General features: G+C 42.9%; 1 protein-coding gene across 9 annotated transcripts in view; it reads left to right on the plus strand.

Moving 5' to 3' along the window:
• PRP4K (pre-mRNA processing factor kinase PRP4K) overlaps positions 1–16,456 on the plus strand; it is a 160,665-nt gene extending 144,209 nt beyond the window's left edge. Inside the window, exons 12-18 of one of the 9 annotated variants that reach the window (XR_010177782.1) lie at positions 114–228; positions 480–631; positions 2,068–2,154; positions 10,095–11,513; positions 12,012–12,171; positions 12,609–12,651; positions 16,338–16,456. Coding sequence is in view for 1 of the 9 variants with exons in the window: in XM_063923071.1 (XP_063779141.1) it covers positions 114–228; positions 480–631; positions 2,068–2,154; positions 10,095–10,298 (558 nt within the window). In the remaining 8 variants the exon portion in view is untranslated. Of the gene's footprint in view, positions 1–113; positions 229–479; positions 632–2,067; positions 2,155–10,094; positions 11,928–12,011; positions 13,904–16,337 lie in introns of those variants that run through there. The other 8 variants (XR_010177783.1, XR_010177780.1, XR_010177785.1 and 5 more) reach the window with 8 other exon arrangements.
• Positions 16,457–19,465: the final 3,009 nt, after the last annotated feature.

Consider the following 19,465-nt stretch of genomic DNA (forward strand, 5'->3'; position numbering starts at 1 on the left):
AAAGGAGATTATGCTTAAGCAGTATGTGTAATGTAGTATTTGATGAGAAATAAACACAGAAATAGGTCACATATGGTTGTGCATCTTACTGGTGTCCTTCCTTTATCCCTTAGGTGAATGAGTCCAAAACCATTTTGAAACTTTGTGACTTTGGGTCTGCATCACACGTAGCAGACAATGACATTACACCATATCTTGTAAGCAGATTTTATCGAGCTCCTGAAATCAGTAAGTAGAACTGATACTTTGTTTATCTGGTAAATCTTTTACTTGAATAAACTAAAACATGTAGCCCTAAACTATTTAGGTACGATAGAATGAAAAATAACTTTACTATGTATGATCCCATTAGGTAGGCTCAATAAACGTATATTTACAAAATGTTAATGCATAAAACTAGTTAATTTTATTGCAGTGTTTGGTCGATAGTTGATTTTTTGTATTTGTTGAGAAAACTAATCTTGTTACTTCCTCTGCAGTAATTGGGAAAATGTATGACTATGGAATAGACATGTGGTCTGTGGGATGCACCTTGTATGAGCTCTATACTGGAAAAATCTTGTTCCCTGGAAAAACCAACAACCACATGCTAAAATTAGCTATGGATCTGAAAGGAAAGATGCCAAACAAGGTAGTGTATCGTCAGCCCCTTACATATTGTTGGCTTGGTCAACACCAAGTAAATGGAAATCTTTGCTTAGAAAAACTATATGTAATTTGTAGAAACTTTAAAAAAGGTTGCACAAGCAAGTTTTGTATGTGCTTGCGTGCGCCTTTGCGTGTGTGTGTGTGTATGTATAGATAATATATAATAAACTAGTTAGTGTCTGGCGCGGTCACCATACCGCTAGTCGGGATCTCGGACATCACAGTGCTGATGCCGGAATCCCGACTAGCGGGGAAATACTGACGCGGGAATCCTGCTGCCACAGCCTTTTCTCCTTCTACTTATGAGTGTCCACGACACCCATAAAGGGAGAATAAATCCTTTGGCAAACGCAGCGAGCCACCGTGCCCACAGTGTGACAAGCACAGTGAGCCCGCAAGTGACTTGCGTGTGCTCGCCCCACTGCTGGCATACCAGTGGAAGGGATCCCGCTGTTGGTATACTGAAGGCTGGGATCCGGGATGGCGGGTTTACGTACTGATCCCTTAGTGTCCTCTCAGTATCTGTCATCCTGCTTGGCCTACCCCTCTCTGACTGGCACCACCCATTGTGCTTTTAAAAAAATGTTAATAATCTTTTGACTTTTAGTGACAAATTTCCGAAAATTATTGGCAGAAATAGCGCAGAGCGGACATGTTAACAGCGTTTTGTTTGTAGTTTTCTTTGTGGCTGATAAATTCTTTCCAACTGAGTTTGTGGTGATTATGCCAGAGTGACTTCAGAACTGGTCCTAAACCAGTGTTGCAGTGTACTTTATTTTACTTCTGTATTTAAAATTAACTTGGGGCAAAAATATTGCCATCCCATGGATAGTGGTATCAATAAGATGTATGCAAAACCTTATAAAATGCCATGTATCATTTATACCATTTGTACAAAATATTAAAATATTATGCAGGTATGGTAAAACGAATGCACTAATACATTGACTTATATATGCTTCATTATGTTGCTGAAAATGGTTTTGAACATTTTTAATTTGTTTAAGAATTCCTACAATTGCACTTATGAATAATTTTGTGTTCTTCTACAGTACATCCTAAATTTTTGTCTGCTTGTTGCTCAGTGCAGTATTGTCTTTCAACTAATAAATTGGCAGTAACCATTTAAAGGCTTCTGTAGCATTTGGGTTTTTTTCTGTTTTTGTTGTTGTTTTTAAATATAACTCACTGAACTCTGGCCAAGTGATATTTTTGGTTTTAGGTGGCATTAAAAGTGCTACTAAAATGTACCTTGCTTATCAATGCACCATTCTTTCTATCTGCTAAACACGGATAGCTAAATATGTCAACTCCACAGCTTTTGGAGGTTTTTTTTTTGTTTGTCCGCAAAGACCTTTTTTAGCTGTTGTGGGGGTCTTTTTTTTTCCCATTGCCTAACTGTATATGTTCTATTCACAGATGATTCGTAAAGGCGTATTTAAGGACCAGCACTTTGAATCAAACCTTAATTTCACGTACATTGAAGTTGATAAAGTTACAGAGCGGGTATGTGTTTGACGTGTGAAGCTTAATTGACCTAACATGTTTAGTAATCAAGTTACACATTTAGTATTAAAAATTTGCAAGCTAAAACATGCAGATGTGTCCTCTTGCTGCAGTCACGTTAAGCAGCCCTTGTAATTGCGCCATGCTGTGGCGGGACTCTGTAGCGCCAAGTTTCTTTTTTTGTGTTTGTCCTGTGAAAATGCATCTTAGTCGAAAAGTAATGGACACACAAGCAGATCCTGCTGATTAAAATGATATGCAGCATGCCTATATTCAGTGTACGCTGAGGCACTGTGTATGTTGCTTGATGTTTCAGTACCTCAGCAGATCACTGAAGATCTTGCCTTGCTTCCTGATCTTCCACAGATTTCATTGGGCAGATTGAGATTATGTTTTGTCTTCTATGTAGGAACAATTTTGTGTAGCAGATGTAGTATCTTTCAGGCAAAGTTGATCTCCAGGAAAATGGCCGATACAGAAGTAGGATTATGCATGTGAAAATATTAATTCTAGTATTTGAGAGAGTGCAGAAGATAAAATATACGAAGACAACTGTTTTCCATGCCTATAATAGAGACTTCATTACCCAGACCACCAGTATGAGCATATGAAGCCATGCAAGACATGTGAGGAGAGCCCACTACTAACCTCTTTCTCTCATTACCCAGTCTTGGTTTATTACTGTGTACTTCCCAGTTGTTAAGCATAAAGGAATATGATGGTGCTATGTAAATCAATATTCAAAAACAGGTGTGATATCAGTGTGAATTTGACCTACTTATAGTGACCACTTTGCATCGTATATGTTATGTTATTGATCATGAACACGTTGGGGTGGGAGGGTTAGGATCAGGCTGCGGGTAAGAAGGGTTAGGGATTAGGGCTAGTCTTTTTACCACCTTGGTGTCGGGATCCTGACCTTCCGGATGCCACTGTCTGTATTTTGACTGGCGGGATCCCGATACCATCCTGTTTCAATTCAGTGTAAACTATATAGCCTATAAGGGCTGCTTCTGCTCTGTTAAAATATTCTGATCTTTAAGATCTACTTTTTGCACCACAGTCAGGGAAGTGGTTGCAAAGTAATTTATCAGTGCATCTGACATGGTCTAGTTTCTTATTTTTGTGGACTTGTATTATTTGCTATTTAATCCTCAATCTAGGAGCTGTATCTGGAGACACGTGAATTTGCATTGCTACAAAAAGCGATGATGGTCTGAATTTACACTTCTGGGCATGTTTGGCCTCAGAACGTACAGCAGTAATAAGTGCTAGCTGCAGCATGTTTTGCACTTAATATTAGTGCCACTATAAATTTTGAGGTCGAAGACACATCTTGCAGAAGCCATAGCTTAGTAAATCAAGTAGCTCCTATTATACCATAAACGTAAGAGCATAGGATAAACTCTATATATGTTTTCTCTAACGTCCTAGTGGATGCTGGGAACTCCGAAAGGACCATGGGGAATAGCGGGCTCCGAAGGAGGCTGGGGAATAGCGGGCTCTGAAGGAGGCTGGGCACTCTAGAAAGATTTATGACTACCTGGTGTGCACTGGCTCCTCCCACTATGACCCTCCTCCAAGCCTCAGTTAGATCTTGTGCCCGGCCGAGGTTGGATGCACACTAGGGGCTCTCCTGAGCCCTTAGAAAGAAAGTATAGATTTAGGTTTTTTATTTTCAGTGAGACCTGCTGGCAACAGGCTCACTGCAGCGAGGGACTAAGGGGAGAAGAAGCGAACTCGCCTGCTTGCAGCCGGATTGGGCTTCTTAGGCTACTGGACACCATTGGCTCCAGAGGGATCGACCGCAGGCCCAGTCCTTGGTGTTCGGTCCCGGAGCCGCGCCGCCGTCCCCCTTACAGAGCCAGAAGCAAGAAGAGGTCCGGAAAAACGGCGGCAGAAGACATCAGTCTTCACCAAGGTAGCGCACAGCACTGCAGCTGTGCGCCATTGTTACTCAGGCACACTTTACACTCCGGTCACTGAGGGTGCAGGGCGCTTGGGGGGGGCGCCCTGAGCAGCAATAAAAACACCTTGGCTGGCAAAAATACCACAATATATAGCCCCAGAGGCTATATATGTGGTAAATACCCCTGCCAGAATCCAGAAAAAAGCGGGAGAATAGGCCGCGAAAAGGGGCGGAGCTATCTCCCTCAGACACACTGGCGCCATTTTCTCTTCACAGTGCAGCTGGAAGAAAGCTCCCCAGGCTCTCCCCTGTAGTTTTCAGGCTCAAAGGGTTAAAAAGAGAGGGGGGGCACTAAATTTAGGCGCAATATTGTATATACAAGCAGCTAGAGGGGAAAATTCACTCAGTTATAGTGTTAATCCCCACATTATATAGCGCTCTGGTGTGTGCTGGCATACTCTCTCTCTGTCTCCCCAAAGGGCTTTGTGGGTCCTGTCCTCAGTCAGAGCATTCCCTGTGTGTGTGCGGTGTGTCGGTACAGCTGTGTCGACATCTTTGAGGAGGAGGCTTATATAGTGACGGAGCAGATGCCGATAAATGTGATGTCGCCCCGTGTGGGGCCGACACCAGAGTGGATGGTTAGGTAAAAGGTATTAACCGACATTGTCAACTCCTTACATAAAAGGGTGGATGACGTAACAGCTGTGGGACAGCCGGCTTCTCAGCCCGTGCCTGCCCAGGCGTCTCAAAGGCCATCAGGGGCTCAAAAACGCCCGCTCATTCAGATGGCAGACACAGATGTCGACACGGAGTCTGACTCCAGTGTCGACAAGGTTGAGACATATACACAATCCACTAGGAACATCCGTGACTTGATCCCGGCAATAAAAAATGTGTTACACATTTCTGACATTAACCTCTAAAAATGGGTTTTTATGTTTGGGGAGAAAAAGCAGGCAATGTTTTGTTCCCCCATCAGATGAATGAATGAAGTGTGTGAAAAGCGTGGGTTCCCCATGATAAGAAACTGGTAATTTCAAAAAAGTTACTGATGGCGTACCTTTTCCCGCCAGAGGATAAGTTACGCTGGGAGATATCCCCTAGGGTGGATAAGGCGCTCACACGGTTGTCAAAATAGGTGGCACTACCGTTTTAGGAACGGCCACTTTGAAGGTACCTGTTGATAAAAAGCAGGAGGCTATCCTGAAGTCTGTATTTACACACTCAGGTACTAGACTGAAACCTGCAGAGCGTGCTGCTGCAGCGTGGTCGGTGACCCTGTCAAACATACTAGTTTGCTAACATGAGAACATATTAAAGACGTCGTCTTATATATGAGGGATGCACAGAGGGATATTTTGCCGGCTGGCATCCAAAATGAATGTAATGTCCATTCTGTCAGGAGGGTATTAGAGACCTGTCACTGGACAGGTGATGCTGACCTTAAAAGGCGCATAGAGATTCTGCCTTATAAGGGTGAGGAATAATTTGGGGATGGTCTCTGGGACCTCGTATCCGCAGCAACAGCTGGGAAGAAATATTACCTCAGTTTTTCCTCACAGACTAAGAAAGCACTGTATTATCAGGTACAGTCCTTTCGGCTTCAGAAAAGCAAGCGGGTCAAAGGCGCTTCCTTTCTGTACAGAGACAAGGGAAGAGGGAAAAAGCTGCACCAGTCAGCCTGTTCCCAGAATCATAATTCTTCTCTCGCTTCCTCTGAGTCCACAGCATGACGCGGGGGCTCCACAGGTGTAGCCAGGTACGGTGGGGGGCCGTCTCAAAAATTTCAGCGATCAGTGGGCTCGCTCACAGGTGGATCCCTGTTTCATTCAAGTAGTATTTCAGGGGTACAAGCTAGAATTCGAGATGTCTTCCCCCCGCCGTTTCCTCAAATATGCCTTGCCGACAACTCCCTCAGGCAGGGAGGCTGTGCTAGAGGCAATTAATAAGCTGTATTCCCAGCAGGTAATACTTAAGGTGCCCCTACTTCAACAAGGACGGGGTTACTATTCCACACGGTTTGGGGTACCGAAACCGCATGGTTCGGTGTGACCCTTTTTTATATTTAAAATCCTTGAACACATACATAAAAAAATTCAAGTTCAAGATGGAATCGCTAAGGGCGGTTATTGCAAACCGGGACGAGGGGGATTACATGGTATCCCGGGACATCAAGGATGCTTACCTGCATGTCCCTATTTACTATCCTCGCCTGGAGTACCTCAGATTTGTGGTACAGGATTACCATTACCAAGTCCAGACTCTGCCGTTTGGACTGTACATGGCACCGAGGGTGTTACCAAGGTAATGGCCGGAATGATGATACTCCTTCGAAAAAGGGGAGTTTTAATTATCCCGTACTTGGACAATCTCCTTATAAGGGCGAGGTCCAAGGAGCAGTTGCTAGTCGGGGTAGCACTATTTTGGAAAGTGCTACAACAGCACGGTTGGATTCTAAACAGTCCAGAGTCACAGCTGGTTCCTACGACACGTCTACTGTTCCTGGGGATGGTTCTGGACACAGACCAGAAATAAGTGTTTCTCCCGGAGGAGAAAGCCAAGGAGCTGTCATCTCTAGTCAGAGACCTCCTGAAGCCAAAACAGGTATCGGTGCATCATTGCACGCGAGTCCTGGGAAAAATGGTAGCTTCCTACGAAGCAATCCCATTCGGCAGGTTCCATGCAAGAATTTTTCAGGGGACCTGTTAGACAAGTGGTCCGGGTCGCATCTTCAGATGCATTAGGCGGATAACCCTGTCTCCAAGGACCAGGGTATCTCTACTGTAGTAGCTGCAGAGTGCCCATCTTCAAGAGGGCCGCAGGTTCGACATACAGGACTCGGTCCTAGTGACCATGGTTGCCAGCCTTTGAGGCTGGGGGGCAGTCACACAGGGAAGAAACTTCCAGGGACTTTGGTCAAGTCAGGTGACTTCCCTACATAAATATTCTGGAACAGAGGGCCATTTACAATGCCCTGAGTCAGGCAAGGCCTCTGCTTCAAAACCAGCCGGTCCTGATCCAATCAGGCAACATCACGGCAGTCGCCCATGTAAACCAACAGGGCGGCACAAGAAGCAGGATGGCGATGGCAGAAGCCACAAGGATTCTCCGATGGGCGGAAAATCATGTGTTAGCACTGTCAGCAGTGTTCATTCCTGGAGTGGACAACTGGGAAGCAGATCTTCTCAGCAGACACGACTTCCACCCGAGAGTGTGGGGACTTCATCCAGAAGTCTTCCAAAGGATTGTATACCATTGGGAAAGGCCACAGGTGGACATGAAGGCGTCCCGCCTCAACAAAAAGCTATAAAAGATATTGCGCCAGGTCAAGGGACCTTCAGGCGATAGCTGTGGACGCTCTGGTAACACCGTGGGTGTACCAGTCGGTTTATGTGTTCCCCCCTCTGCCTCTCATACCAAAGGTACTGAGAATAATAAGAAGGCGAGGAGTAAGAACAATACTCGTGGTTCCGGATTGGCCAAGAAGAGCCTGGTACCCAGAACTTCAAGAAAATATATCAGAGGACCCATGGCCTCTGCCGCTCAGACAGGACCTGCTGCAGCAGGGGCCCTGTCTGGTCCAAGACTTACCGCGGCTACGTTTTGATGGCATGGCGGTTGAACGCCGTATCCTAAAGGAAAAGAACATTCCGGAGGAAGTCTTTCCTACGCTGATTCAAGCCAGGAAAGATGTAACTGCAAAACATTATCACCGCATGTGGCGGAAATATGTTGCTTGGTGTGAGGCCAAAAAAGGCCCCAACAGAGGAATTTCGACTAGGTCGATTTCTGCATTTCCTACAAGCAGGAGTGTCTATGGGCCTAAAATTAGGCTCCATTAAGATACAGATCTCGGCTCTGTCGATTTTCTTCCAGAAAGAATTAGCTTCAGTACCTGAAGTTCAGACATTGTAAAAGGAGTGCTGCATATTCAGCCCCCGGTGGTGCCTCCAGTGGCACCTTGGGATCTCAACGTGGTGTTGAGTTTCTTAAAAATCACATTGGTTTGAACCACTAAAAACCGTGGATCTAAAATATCTCACGTTGAAAGTGGTCATGTTATTGGCCTTGGTTTCGGCCAGGCGTGTATCAGAATTGGCGGCTTTGTCATATAAAAGTCCTTATCTGATTTTCCATATGGATAGGGCAGAATTGAGGACTCGTCCCCAGTTTCTCCCTAAGGTGGTATCAGCTTTTCACTTGAACCAACCTATTGTGGTGCCTGCGGCTACTAGGGACTTGGAGGATTCCAAGTTACTGGACGTAGTCAGGGCCTTGAAAAATTATGTTTCCAGGACGGCTAGAGTCAGGAAAATTGACTCGCTATTTGTCCTGTATGCACCCAACAAGTTGGGTGCTCCTGCTTCTAAGCAGACTATCGCTCGCTGGATCTGTGACACGATTCAGCAGGCGCATTCTGCGGCTGGACTGCCGCATCCTAAATCAGTGAAAGCCCATTCCACCGGGAAGGTGGGCTCATCTTGGGCGGCTGCCCGAGGGGTCTCGGCTTTACAACTTTGCCGAGCTGTTACTTGGTCAGGGGCAAACACGTTTGCAAAATTCTACAAATTTGATACCCTGGCTGAGGAGGACCTTGAGTTCTCTCATTCGGTGCTGCAGAGTCATCCGCACTCTCCCGCCCGTTTGGGAGCTTTGGTATAATCCCCATGGTCCTTTCGGAGTTCCCAGCATCCACTAGGACGTCAGAGAAAATAAGATTTTACTCACCGGTAAATCTATTTCTCGTAGTCCGTAGTGGATGCTGGGCGCCCATCCCAAGTGCGGATTGTCTGCAATACTTGTAAATAGTTATTGCTAACTAAAGGGTTATTGTTGAGCCATCTGTTGAGAGGCTCAGTTGTTTTCATACTGTCAAACTGGATATAGTATCACGAGTTGTACGGTGTGATTGGTGTGGCTGGTATGAGTCTTACCCGGGATTCAAAATCCTTCCTTATTATGTCAGCTCGTCCGGGCACAGTGTCCTAACTGAGGCTTGGAGGAGGGTCATAGTGGGAGGAGCCAGTGCACACCAGGTAGTCATAAATCTTTCTAGAGTGCCCAGCCTCCTTCGGAGCCCGCTATTCCCCATGGTCCTTTCGGAGTTCCCAGCATCCACTACGGACTACGAGAAATAGATTTACCGGTGAGTAAAATCTTATTTTCTTTTGCGGACTTCTTTGGTGGCTTATTTTATAAATGTTAATTATCCACAATAATACCAGAAGATTTGGGGGTTGGAACACATCTCAAGTGATTCTTGTGGTGCTAATGGTAGGTAAGTCTATGGGGTACCTCAGTATGTAGTGTAGCATGTTTATAGGGCAGGGCTCAACAAATCCCGAAGGCCAGGTCGCCGTGATCCTTAGATTTTGCTGCCTGGCTACCAGATTATGCAGGGAGGGAGGAAGCAGATCCGTTAGACCCAGCAAAGATTTGTGGGCTTGCCTGTATTACGGGGCCATTTCATGTACAGGAGTGCATGTTCTGAGTGTCTGTCCCGGCCTGCACTGACTACTGTGCCTTTCCGTCCCGGCCTGCGCTGTCTGCAAACTCCAGCTGCATAGAGTTCTCTGGTAACAGGGTGTGTCTGTGGCCGGGCATTGAGACTTAGGATGGGGTAGTGATGTGGCCACAGTCAGGGGTGGTCTGCCTGGGGGTACCCTTTGAGTTGTGCGGCCATGTGGTTGCTTGTGGGTGTTACCTGCTCATTAATGTGGTGGTTGGAGGATTTGTGTGTGTGTGGGGGAAGGGGGGGGGTTAGCTGCACAACACAGTTTGGGGGAAGGGGCATGGGGATTGGGGGTGTTCAGGAACTACTCAGTAATGTGGTTCAGGGGGCAGAACGACTAATTGTTCAGGTTTTTTGGGAGGTGGTATGGTGGTTTGGCTCCTACACTTTCATCCTGGCTTCTAGATTTTAGAAAAATTTGTCAAGCCCTGATGTAGAGTATCACAAACATGCATATGTAGTACTGTATGTCAGAGCAGTGAGTCATTCAGTTGTAATTGGCCTCTTTCTGCCCTACAGGAGAAAGTTACTGTCATGAGCACTATTAACCCAACAAAGGACCTATTGGCTGATTTAATTGGATGCCAGCGGCTTCCAGAGGAGCAGCGGAAAAAAGTGCATCAGCTAAAAGACTTGTTGGATCAGATCCTAATGCTAGATCCAGCTAAACGAATAAGCATCAACCAAGCACTTCAGCACCCTTTCATCCAGGAAAAGATCTAATTGTGGCAAATGGTTTGAATAGGACTGAAGACCTTCCACAGCAGCTTGTTAATGTATATAACATATAAATATTTCCCTTGCACAGTTGAGGAAGCATGTATTTGAATTAAAACCATGGGTTTATTTTACTTCCCCCCCCCCCCCCCCCCCCCGCCCCCCAATGAACTGTTTAAGAAATTGTGATATCTGTACTTTTCCACAATAGGAACGCTTGTAAATGGGCAGAACTGTATACACAGTCGTAATGCAATTTGCTTGGAAAATTCTATTTGGGAAAACAAAGTTGCAATTTAATGTTTGGATGTTAATATTTTATTTTTTAGCAGTCACGGCTCATTTTTAAAAAAAAGAAAAGAAAATTGTTTTGAGAGAAAACATGTCCAGCATAAATGCTGTTTATATTCACGTTTTCCTAGGTTGTGTGCCTGAGCAGCATGCCCTTGGTCTAGTCAGTGCCGAAGGGGGACCTATTCCTTCTTGAACCTGCCTGCAGGGATGGTCTCCTCTTTTAAAGCAGGTTGTGTACAACTTACAGTACACTGAAGGTAAGCCAAAACCATCAACATCATCGGTATTTTAAGTCTGTGTAAATATATAAATATATATTGTCATTTGACAAATTAGAGTTTGGTAGCTAATTGCGGCAGCATTCTGCCCCTGCATGTTCCACAAGTGTTCCTCAGTTTTTGTTCTTTTGTAATGTTTTGAGTTGGACAATATTTGTGGCAGATTCAATCCACACTAACTCCTTTCTGCTAAAGTGGAGCGTGTGCACTTGATGGAAAGGGCGTCTTCAGTGTACTGTTTGTTCATTTTTATTTTGTTCTGCTGTTTTGTTCAGTTTTACTTTTTGGTTTTATTTTTAAGTCCACATGCTTCATATTAAAAGTTTTCTCAACAACAAAAAAATATCTGCAAAGATACAGTCAAAGTTGGGGCAAAGTTTTTTGTTTTTTTGTTTTTTTCATGTTTAAACACTTGACAAAGAAGCATTTAAAGTTCTGTGTATTGAAAACAAATGTATGTAACTGAACAGCGCGAAAGGGGCATCCATTTTAGTATGAAACATCTTGTAAATGGATCTCCCTCTTGCACTGTCTGCAGTACCTGGTTAAAGTGTTTAATTTGTTCTTCGTTTTGTTTATGATCATGTTGTCTTTCAATACAGGAATAAACTCCACTCTTGAACAAAAAAGCAGCTGCTTTTTAAAAGCGGTAATTGCTTCTTTACCTTTTTATTTCACTTGTAAATTAAGCTGTTTGTTAAAAAAAAAATGTCTTCAAAATGTTTTTTTTTGCATAAACAGTTGACCCACTTTTTGTAAAGTGAAGATTGTTCTTCTGCATGTACAGTGACCCATGCAGATATCTGTATGTTTTCAGTATGCATCATTAGATAATAAAGTCTTTTGTGAACAAAGTATCCATGGGCCTTTCTAAGATTTTTGTTTTGGTTCATAATTGGTAAATGGGAAATACCACTAATGGTTGAATATTCATTTTGATAGTAGAATGTATGCATCATGTGGAGAAGTAGGCCACCGTTGAGTAGATTTCCCATGATTCTTGACTTTTTTTTTCTTCTTCTTTTTACAATCTCAAATAAATTTATAATGCCCATACTCCCAATATGTGTAGTGTGTTTATTTATGATTGTGGTATTGACTAATGTTTGTGCTGTTTTCTCACTTTTCCTCTTGATGGTGCTGAAAGGAAAATGGAAAGCAAGACAAGGCCTCGCAACGGCTGGTTTGCTGCGACACCACCTTCACCTTCCTCACAAGGTCATTCCTGACAGCATGTGTAGATAAGCATTTAGCGAAAACTACAATCCAAATGGATTTGTTCAGTGGCAGTCTCCTATCAATAGCTGGTGAATACAAGTTTGTTAAAAAAAAAAATTCTGTTCTGGACACAAAACTTTGGTTATGCTTCTTTTGGCATACATATTTATAGTGCTATGGGATTCCTGTGGCTCTTTTGGTATTTTGAGTTGGCACCAGAGCATATTTTTCAGTTAATAGAAGTGCTGTCAGCTGATCTGGCATATAAATAATGTTAGTGCGTTGGGCTGTCCGTGGTACATCACTAATATGAGAAGATTGGTTTTTAACACTCAAAAGGTATTCCCTTTATTTGTACCTTGAAGAAAAAGTAAACGTTAGGGTTTGTAGGATTACTACATACACAAATCTTTATCAGATGTAAATGTAGCACATTAGAAGAATACAAAATGCAGATTTATCTGCATTTCTATTTGCTGTTTGCAAAAGGATAATGTTGCTGGTTAACCTGTCTCTTTTGTTTTAGATGGTGTTTGAAAGAGGAAGATGGCAAGAAGATCTGAACCAAGGTTTCTGTTTACTGAAGGAGAATGAGTGATTTGCATAATGACCTCAAAGTTGATAAGTTTTCCTCTATATTCAGATTTTGAACATGAGACATAAAATAATGTACACATTCTGCATACTGTACATCTAGTGAACAGTGTAGCATATATACAGTATGCTAGGTTTAGTGGGATAGATAAGCTTAAATATTTGTAACTCTGAACTTGGATATATTGAGATTTTTTTTTGGTAGAAAGTAGGACCTTGGAAGATCCTTTCCTGTGAAAGTGGATTCATAGGGGGGTATTCGATGTCAGATCCTTTAAAACGGAAAGGATCTGACATCTCTGTATTCAATAAGCGTTCCAGATAATGCCAATCTGACTTTTTTTTAAAGTCGGATTAACGTTGTCGTAAACGGAGACAAAACCTGTCCGATTTAGCTGCGGTATCTGCCGAAACACGTGGATCCGCGGCTATTCCGTCGATCCACGTGTTTTCCGACAAGTTGGAATTGCAGACTTGTTGGAACAGTTTCCGTCCTAAAAAAGTTGGAAACTGCCGTCTTTCCGACAAGACTGCAGTTTCCGACTACAATTGAATACCCCCATAGTCTCTGTTCTGCTAGTTGGGGGTGTAGGAATTAGTTTCTGAAAACAGGACTGCTTGTGAGAGATTGAAACTCCAGGCACTGTAGTTGTGCCTTGATTATAACCTCACCTGCCACATACAATGTGCATCCTTGTCCTTAGGTACTTGAATAATTTGACAATGTCAAATTTGCTACATCAGACCTCGCTTGCTTCTCCTTGTTGCTGACTGGGATTAAAAGTGAGACCATAATGAGCAGGCCTTGGTAAAATAGAGGGTGTTCCAGAAGTGCTCACACCTTTTATGTCGCTATACAGGAAACTGGCTTCCTACGTTCCCATTTAGGGGTATATTCAATTAGTGTCGAAAGCTGCCATCTGTCGATAAGACGGCAGTTTTCGACTTTTTAAGGTCGAATCGTGATTCGACATATTCAATCCCCAGCATTTTTATTCGACATGTCGTGAATTCGACTTGTCGAATAGTACGTGAATCGGCGGTATAATTGCCGATTCATGTACTTTTAAGGGAAACAGGGCCAAATTCGATTTGGCCACGTTTCCGACAATCTCACTCCGACATAAAAAAATTTCGGACTGAAATAGGGACTGTGGAGGAGAGGGGGGAGAGCAGCATCGGAGGAGACCATGGGGGCTCAGGGGGAGAGCAGCGCCGAAGGAGACGGTGGGGGCACAGGGGGAGAGCAGCGCCGGAGGAGACGGGAGACCTGCGGGCACAGGGTGAAAGCGAGGTCCCGCTTGCTGGAGCCGGGTGGACGCTGCAGTGAGCGGCGACTGTGACATCCTCCGGATACGCTGCCAGCTGCTGCTCCCGTCTCTGCTCTCACCCTGTGCCCGTGGCTCTCTTGTCTCCTCTGGCGCTGCTCTCCCCCTCTGCCCGCATCTCAATTCGACTTTTTTTTAAAGTCGAATTGAGATTGCTTTGAAAAGCCCAGGTCGGATCCATTCCGACAAATGAATGTCGGAATGGATCCGACTTCAATTGAATATACCCCTTAATGTGTAAAAGGTGTTCTATATAGAAAACCTTATTTACCTGCATGTCATATAAGTTTGTGGCTGCCATACTTCCCTGCTGAGGTAATATTCAATACCAGTCCATCCTCAGGCCTGAAATGTTCAACCAATGGCAAAGTTATGTAGCAAATTTGCAGAGTGTTTGTGAGCAACACATTTTGAACAGATAAAGAAGTTCATTTAATTGTAAAAAGTGATTGTAGCACATGTGATCTTGTAGCAGCAGTTATATTCTACAAATATCCATCACTGAATGGATGCATATTACCCTGTTTCACAGGCCAAGAGTATGAAGCATTTAATTTCAACCACTACTGAAAGTTCTGAGTTTTTTTTTAAATATTCATTTGTATTCAATCACATGGGTACTTGTGAGAAATAGCCATTATTAAGTTGCTGGTATGAAAGTCCTGGTCTCGGGTACCTCTTTCAGACAGCTGCCAAATCAGTTAGTGCAGAGGTTCTCAAACGCGGTGCTCAAGGCACCCCATCTGTCCAGGTTTTAGGTATGTTCATGGCTCAGCACAGAAGGTTAAATCAAATTGACTGAGGTGCTAATTAAGTCACCTGTGGCCAAGCATGGATAAACTTAAAACCTAGCCTTGAGGACTGCATTTGAGAACCTCTGAGTTTGCTTACATGAGACTGGAGACAAATGTATTAAGAGTATCTAAACCAGGCATGTCCAAACTGCGGGCCTCTAGCTGTTGTGAAACTACATATCCCTGCATGCCCTGACACAGTTTTGCTGTCAGAGAATGCTAAAGGTGTGTCAGGGCATGCTGGGATGTGTAGTTTCTCAACAGCTGGAGGGCCGCAGTTTGGACATGCCTGATCTAAACTCTCCAACCAGTCTCCACATTTTCTGCTGTTGCATAGGTATAATCCATTATTCATGATTGTAAGCTAAACTAGTATCAATTGGGGAAAAAAATCATTGTAGATTGTAGATAGTGATACACAATTTATCTTTTGTAACTTTTTTTATAACTTAAAGAACAGAGAAGCAATATATTTATAATATTGCAATGCAGCAGAGGATTCCTAGCCTACATATTTTTTATTTCATGTTTCCAGTAAAGGGTTGGTCTTGTGCATTCAGTGTGTTGACCCTTGCATAGAATGTGAAACTGCAATTCATCTACATTACTTCTGCTCTTTAAGACGTGAGCAGTGAGGGAGCTCTGCCGTTAGTTATACATTGCTTTACTCTGTCCACTGTTGGTTCAATAACAGAGTTATATAAACTAAACAATATAACTTGGAGTGGAAGTGTTTCATATAGAAATAATTACTAGTAGAATGTATTTTGGAGTTGATGTCCCATGGCATTGTGCCTCGTTGAAGGCTTAACCTTTTTAATTAAAAATGTAATTGAGGCAAAGGTTTGAGATCTTCTGTTCAGAGCAGATTCCAAGAAAAGGAAATGCAGTGTCTCAGGGATAAGGTCATAAATGTGCGTGATCAGCAACTAAATCTCCCTTCATTGTTTATTGTGGGGAGGACAGCTGCTCAGTTTAATGAGGGTAATACAATGCATTTTTGTGAAAGACGTGTAATTATAAGGTGCTTTAGAACAGCGGTTCCACAAAACATGGCTTGTTGGTTGTACTTGAGTACTGACGTTGAGAACTCCTTGAGAAATACAGAAGTTCCATGCATTCCAAATAAAGTTTCCATACCTGTATTTTGATAGACCGCCAGAATTATCAAAAAACTCTGGTACTATACTGGCTTGTTCACATGTGCACAAGAAAAATGACTGAAACTGAATGAAAATGAGTGCACTTTTTAGATTTTTTTTCTTTGTCACACTTTTCTTGCATTTTGCTTTTTAACAATAGTATCCTTTGACCGATTGTGCGCAATAACACGAGGAATAGTGACTGCTGTGTTTTTTATTCAGTGGTGTGAATGACACTACACACTCATTTGTCTTGATTTTCTAGTTTTTTTTATGGTTTTTTTTATTCACAGCTGGTAGGTGTAAATTAGAATTGACCAATAAAAGTTTATTTGCTCTATGAAATAATTTGATCCTAATAGTTTCTTGTTACTTATACCACTCTTTTTTCATGTAGGGTAAGTTGCAGACCATAAAGAGTTTGGATTCTTTGGTTCCTGGCTTATAGAGCAAATTACAAGTCTCTCCTGTTCCAGCCTATGAAGGTGCACACCAATAAATACTTATTTTTGTTTATCAAGTGTCTTGTGGTCTTTCAGTGGACGGAAACATGACTTTCAAGATTTTTGTGTGATAAGCGGAGTTTATTTTTATTTTTTTATAAAGCATACAGTTATGATCGTGGCTCAAATGTAATATCCTTTGAGTTGCATGCAGTGTCAAAATTTAGTCGATGTAACCTTTATATTTAAATGTTTTTTTATTTATTTATACTGTTTTTATTAAGGCAGCAGACAAATCATCACAACAGTACATTTCCAAAAGAAGGGGACAAGATCATCGCATATCATATATGTCAATATAAAACATTTAAAGCACCCAAAGCATGGAAAAAAGTTGTCTGCTTATTTTTCAACATCAAAACATGTAAAAGGGGAACATTCTAACAAAACAGCTTAGGAAAATAGGAAAGGAGAGAAAGAGAGGGAAGAGGAGGAAGAAAGAAAGGGAAAGTTATGAAATGTAGGGCAGGTGAGAATATCTGCACAGAAAGGACGAATCCTTTGGGAGATAAGGGGGGGACCTTTTCAAGTAGAGATCTGAAACATGCTAGATAGATACACAGGTGACTCCTTGAAATCATACCAGGGAAACCAGATGGCTGTAAAGTTGATGGTTTTCCCGGATGAGAAGGAGATAAAGTCTTCCATATCTAAAAAGTAATCAATCTTTTTAAACCATAATTTAATCGAGGGTGGTGAGGTGGACCTCCAAAGAGTTGGAATAACCGCTTTTGCTGCATTGCTAAGATGTCTCAATAGGGAGCATTTGTAGGAATGCGTGCCCACGGAGGTGTGATTGAGGAGCCAAAAACCCGGGTCCTTTGGGACTACATCCCCCACTATCAGTTCGGAACATTTAATTACCTCTGTCCAAAATGGAGTTATAAGAGGGCAGTCCCACCATATGTGCACGAAGCTCCCTGGGGCATTTCTACATCTCCAGCAAAAATTCGAGAGAGAGGGAAACATTTTATTAAGAACAAGAGGAGTTCTATACCACCTATATATGAGTTTATAGAGAGTCTCTAGTGTTGATAAACATAAAGAGCTCGTCTGGGCGTTGCTAAATACGGAATCCCAATTGATCTGTGTAGGTAGCCCTGACTGTTCCCTCTCCCAGGAAGCAATAAAGGTAGGAGGTTGCGGAAACAAGTCTTCCATGATAAGCGTGTAAATTTGAGAGATAGTATGTGTAGGAGAACTAGGCGAGACGCACATTTTTTCAAATACGGTGAGAGCTCTAGTTATGTCAGAAAAGTTCTTGGAAGATGTTATGAAATGGTGAACCTGCAGGAACTTCCAAAAATCAGAACTATGTATATTCCAATGAGACTGAATATCTGAGAATGAACGCATCCTACTTGAGCTCACCAGCTGACCGACTCTGAAAATCCCGGCTTCCGCCCATGGCGCAAAAGCTGTCCCATGGAGACCTTATACAAATTCGGGATTGTGGAGAAAAGAAGTTAAAGGGGACCATTTGGAGGATATATGGCTCTTAGACCTCAACGTGGCCCATAATTTAAGCGTGGGGGAGATCGTGGGGTGGGTAATCTTCGGAAGGATTGGAAGCCAATGTACAATTTCAGTATAATGTGGGAGACAACCTTCCTCCAAAAGAACCCATTGTTTGCAATCTTTAGCCCGTGACCATTCTAGAATCCTATTCAAATGTACTGCATGATAGTAGCTAGAAATATGTGGTAGTTGTTGCCCACCTTGATGCTTTCGCCTAAATAAAATGTCGTGTTTAAATCTAGGCGTTTTGCATCCCCAAACAAATGCACGAATAAGAATCTGGATGTCTCGGAACCAAAGTAGGGGGATGTGTATAGGGAGGGTTTGGAGAAAGAATAATATCCTAGGAAGGGCACTCATTTTGACAACATTGATCCTGCCAAACCACGATAATTGCAATTTCCTCCACCTCTGGAAGTCTAGGCGAAGCTTCGCCAACAGAGGGCTAAAATTCAGGGAGAACAGTTTGGATAAGTCGTTGGACAGTAGCACCCCCAAATATTTTAATTTGTGGTCGTGCCAAGTAAAAGGGAAGGTACGTTTCAAACCCTCTACTATATCAGGAGAGGTAGTTAAGTTCATGGCAATAGATTTGGAATAGTTTATTTTAAAATTAGAGAGGGCTCCAAACTTCTCAAATTCTACCATCAGATTTGGTAATGAGGTGACCGGTTTTGAAATTATAGCAAGTAAGTCGTCTGCAAATAAAGCCAATTTGTATTCAGTCCCCTTTATCAGCAAGCCAGAAATATTTGGATTGGCCCTAATGCTTTGGGCTAATGTTTCCATGCAAAGGACAAAAAGCAATGGGGATAGTGGGCAACCTTGTCGTGTGCCGTTGGTAATAGAAAAGGAATCAGAAAGGGAGCCATTAATCCTGATTTTGGCGGACGGGGAAGCATAAAGAGATAGGATTCTATGAAGACAGGTATTGCCAAGCCCTAGATGTTTCAGTATGCCAGACAAAAAGTCCCAGTCCACCCTGTCAAATAATTTTTCAGCATCGGTCGACAGCATGATTGAGGGGGACGTAATCTGGCCAGCATAGTGAATCATATTGAGCACTTTAGAGGTATTATCTCTGGCTTCACGGCCTAGAACAAATCCAGCATGATCTCCATGAATCAAACCGGGCAATAATAGTTTAAGGTGACTTGCAATTAGTTTGGCAAAAAGTTTTATGTCTATGTTCAATAGCGAAATTGGCCGATAGCTAGAGCAAAGACTGGGATCTTTGCCATCCTTAGGTAAAACTGCAATGTGGGCTTCGAAAGATTGCGGGGAAAAGGGCGAGTGTTCTGATACAGTATTAAATGCTCTCGTGAGAAGAGGGACCAATTTCTCCTTGAAAGCTTTATAATATGCAATGGTATACCCATCAGGGCCTGGACTCTTGCCGTTGGGAGAAGAGTCAATGACTTTCATAACCTCCTCAGTAGAGAAAGGGGCGTCTAGATCTTCTACCTCTTTTGTGGACAGCGTAGGGAAGTCTAAGGCCTGCAAG

The sequence above is a fragment of the Pseudophryne corroboree genome, chromosome 5 (genome assembly GCF_028390025.1).
Source record: "Pseudophryne corroboree isolate aPseCor3 chromosome 5, aPseCor3.hap2, whole genome shotgun sequence".
Taxonomy (NCBI): domain Eukaryota; kingdom Metazoa; phylum Chordata; class Amphibia; order Anura; family Myobatrachidae; genus Pseudophryne; species Pseudophryne corroboree.